At 40.1% G+C, this 4000-nt stretch overlaps 1 protein-coding gene across 1 annotated transcript; it reads right to left on the reverse strand.

Annotated features, from left to right (window-relative positions):
* Positions 1 to 431: 431 nt before the first annotated feature.
* Positions 432 to 3179, reverse strand: LOC308175509 (cytochrome P450 2D9-like; the record flags this gene model as incomplete). Its single annotated transcript, XM_080551167.1, has 6 exons — positions 432 to 534; positions 645 to 770; positions 1743 to 1926; positions 2278 to 2419; positions 2608 to 2795; positions 3041 to 3179. Coding segments are annotated over 6 exons (882 nt in total), but the record flags the coding sequence as incomplete, so codon positions are not given.
* Positions 3180 to 4000: the final 821 nt, after the last annotated feature.

Raw genomic sequence — 4000 nt, forward strand, 5'->3', positions numbered from 1 at the left:
GTTTGATTTCATGACCAATATGGATACATCAGTAGGTTTAAGATGTGTTTCAATGTGAACTACACCCTGTTCATGCCTGCATTTGAATTACTGACCAAGAGAATAGTTTAAGCAGACTTTTACCCTGTAATTTTGTGCATTTGTTGTTTTCATTATTCTAAAGTAGACATATCCACACACAAAGAATCATGTTATAAAACAATCTCTGAGTAAATATATCTCGCTTTGAATGCCCTGATGTTCCAAACTCCCAAGATCCCCCCCCCTCTCTCCCCGTCACAACAGACCTCACGTTTTGATAGCTATGATGCAGCTGCACACGAAATAATGAAAGTTCGGGTAAACCTCCCCTTTAAAACTACTACTAGAAAGACAACCCAGCATACCTGCCAGTTGAAGTACATGTGGCAGAGTTTGTAGGTCAGTCGCTGCTAGTGGTCAGGCTTCAGTCCACTGCTGTCATACACCACATTGTAGTGGGTTGGGGAGACGCTTCCCTGTCTAACAGCTTGGCTGACAATGAAGAAGTCGTACCTGAAAATGGGAAATTGCAACTGTAGCCACCGTTTTAAGACTGGATAAAGCAGACATAGCACATCTCTGAAAAAACAACATATTTTCTGAATTGCGTATTGAATCGATACCATTCTGGGCGGGTGACCTCAGTGTCGATGACTGTTCCAGGGGGTGGGTTGGCCATCTTGCCGCCAATTTGGGCAAAGAACCTGGAACTGATCCGCTTCTTCACAACCACCACTGTGAGTTTGGGTCTAGGAGGGGAAGAGAGAAAATACGATCAGAATGATTGGTGATTGAATGTGTTAAAGGGAACCCTGGTTAAGACATGTAGGCCTTAATACGCTCTAATTGCCATCTCGTACTAAAATATGTTGGTAGAAAGACATGAAAAATGTTGATTATGTTAGAAATCCTCAATTAAGGTGTAGGTCCTTAACTAATTCTGACATCGAGAAGAACAAGTGAGGCAAAGTAATGCCCCATGGTTTAAACTTCATCTGTAGCGATGTTACTCTGTTGTTGGCACCGCGTCTTTCTCACATGTTCAACTCCTGCTTGAGCTGTAGCCTACTCAAGTAGAATTTTGTGTTGAATTTGGATTTTAAAAAACTGTGTAATATTAGTTTCATTGAACTACTTAAACAGTTATTGTGTAATTTGTTTATTGCAAACAGCTGAGAAATAGTTTGCCAATAAACCAAATGTGCAATGGGGGTTGAATAATTATAATTTTGAATGCAACTGTACAAGACAGGTTGCTAGTCTCGATTCATTGGTTGTGACCTGTGTGAAAGATGCTTTAGAGACGAGGAACAACTGCAGAACAATAATTTATAAATACTTTTATTAAGAATTCAGCAAGCCAAACATTCCACATAACTTATGTTAAACTAATGTTTGCTAACTATTTATTTTACAAAAATATTACATACCAGTCCAATAACATTTTAACAATGTGTGCTTTTCAATGGTAACGCATGTAACCAAGGAGACAAAGGAGGAAGAAATATTTACTTGGAATGAACCAACATTTTGGCACACAGTGCGCTTGAAGTGTTCCATGAATCTTAATCAAGGTTATACAAAGCAAAACTGACAGCAACAATTATTTGTGTAAAACACAATAGCAAGTACAATAGATTTACGTACAACAACAACAACATACAGGGTTTAACTATATCACATCGATAATATCAGACTATACCTGACCTCTTCCCCCTCACTGGTTCCCTCTCAGCCTTACACCTAGTCTATAGGGCTTGGGGGACAGAGTAACTCCAAACACAGGAGTGTAGTCAGGTTCCCCTGCGTCCTCAGGCCAGACAAACTGGAAGCGTCGCAGAAGCGTCACCATAATCAAGAAAAGCTCCATACGAGCTAGTCCTTCCCCAAGACACATACGAGGCCCTGAAACATTAACAACAACAACAAGAAAAAAAGCTCAATCAGCCATTTATTTCCATCATCAACATTTCGTGACGTTATAATTATAAGTTCTATCTCCATTTTTGGTCAAAATTTTGTTTTTTACATAATCTGATCCATTAGGTGTTTATTAATGCCTGTGTGGTGTTATGTTTAAAATGTTGACCTTTTTTAGTTAGTAATTAATAAATTACAAAGGTTCCATCTCACAAAACATAATGGAATGTAAAAACTTTGACGCTCAATATCTCTGAACTACCCTAAACGGAGATGGAACCTTATAATTCTAAGGTCACGATTTATAGCGATGTACTTTTGTTTTGCGCTATATACCTGCAGAGAAGGGCAGGAAGGCCTCAGGCTTCTCAAACTCTCCCTGCTCATTCAGGAAGTTGGAAGGGTTGAACTCGTGGGGGAACTTCCACTGACCCTCCTCGTGCAGCGCAGAAGTGAGGTTGGGAATGATGAGAGTGCCCTGGATAGAGAAATTAACATAGAGAAATAAGAAGATGGAACAACAAGGTGGATTTGTTGAAGAGAAGAAGACGAGAGAAAAAGAGAGAGAGAAAGTAACAGGGGTACAGAGGGAGATATGAATACAGTGTACAGATAAGACTATGATGATTAAGCATCAGTGATATATTTATCCATGATTCTTCTTACCTTTGGGATGCTGTAGCCCATCACCTGAGTGCCTCTGGTGGTGCTGTGGAACACACTGAGGGGGACAGTACTGGCAATCCGCTGGGACTCGTGGGTCACTGCCTGCATGTAGGGCATGTTGTGTCTGTCCTCAAATGAAGCATGCTCCTTCCCTTCCAGAACCAAGTCAATCTCCTGCTGACACCTCTCTGAGAGGATTAAAGGGAATGGGTATTTTAGGAAACAATTAGATAGGTATTTTAAATCTGTGTAATATAGATGCTATAATCTAATCACATTGTATTTCTACATATTGTTAAATGTTACATTATAATAATTATAATGGAGTGACACATTATTCCCAAAATCTATAGATCTAGAGAATAGAGCCAATAAATGAATGTATATATACAGTATATGCCGTATAGTAAGCAGATACAGTTTAAAGACAGACCCTGAATCTCTGGATGGGTCATAAGGTAGAGGAAGGCAGTGAGCAGCGTGTTGGAGGTGGTGTCTGTTCCTGCAAAGTGCAGGTCCAGAACATACATGATGAGCTGGTCCTCTGAAAAAGACGATCCATCGTCTCCTCTCTAAAAGGGAGAGCACAGCAGTGTTAGTGTTGATTTAATGTTTAGGCTTTGTCTTCTGCCAATCCACCTATCAGTCACTCTTTAATAATAATAATAATGCATTTTATTTATAGGCGCCTTTCTGAGCACTCAAGGACAAGCAACAGATTCAAACAGGTTCAAACAGTGATTCAAACAAACAAAACAAGACAAAACAAAAGACAAAAGAACAACCATCAGTTAAAAATACGCCAGTTTAAAAAGGTGGGTTTTCAGGCAGGATTTGAAGGTGGAAAGAGAGTCAGTGTTGCGGATATCCAGAGACAGGGGGGCAGAGTGACTGAAGGCTCTAGACCCCATAGTGGTCAGGCGGGCAGAAGGTATAATGAGTTGAAAGGCAGCGGAGGAACGGAGAGTGCGAGAGGGAGTGTAGGAGTGAAGGAGTTCAGAGAGATATGGGGGTGCAAGATTGTGAAGGGCCTTGAAGGTTCAAGGGTTCAAGGGTGCTTTATTTGTCACATGCACAGAAATACAAAGTAAAACATGCAGTGAAATGAAATGGGACTAGACACTCAACACTGTACACTGTGCCAGAAAAGAAAAAGACACAGGACATGAGAGACATAAAGTGCTGAACATAAAGTGCTGTGCAAGTAGCAACAGTATCCTGTGCTATATAAAAAGACTAATTTTGAGGTCTTTCTACTCATTGAGGTTAGGATTGTTTGTTAACACAGCAGTTATTATCATTGAAATGCTACTGTTGTGATGTGGGTCATGCAATCAGTATATTGGTGAACCATGGGGAATCTTTAAAAAAAAAAGTGTTTAAAGTAGATGGT

The sequence above is a fragment of the Nansenia antarctica genome (assembly GCF_963989245.1).
Source record: "Nansenia antarctica genome assembly, contig: SCAFFOLD_1186, whole genome shotgun sequence".
Lineage (NCBI taxonomy): Eukaryota > Metazoa > Chordata > Actinopteri > Argentiniformes > Microstomatidae > Nansenia > Nansenia antarctica.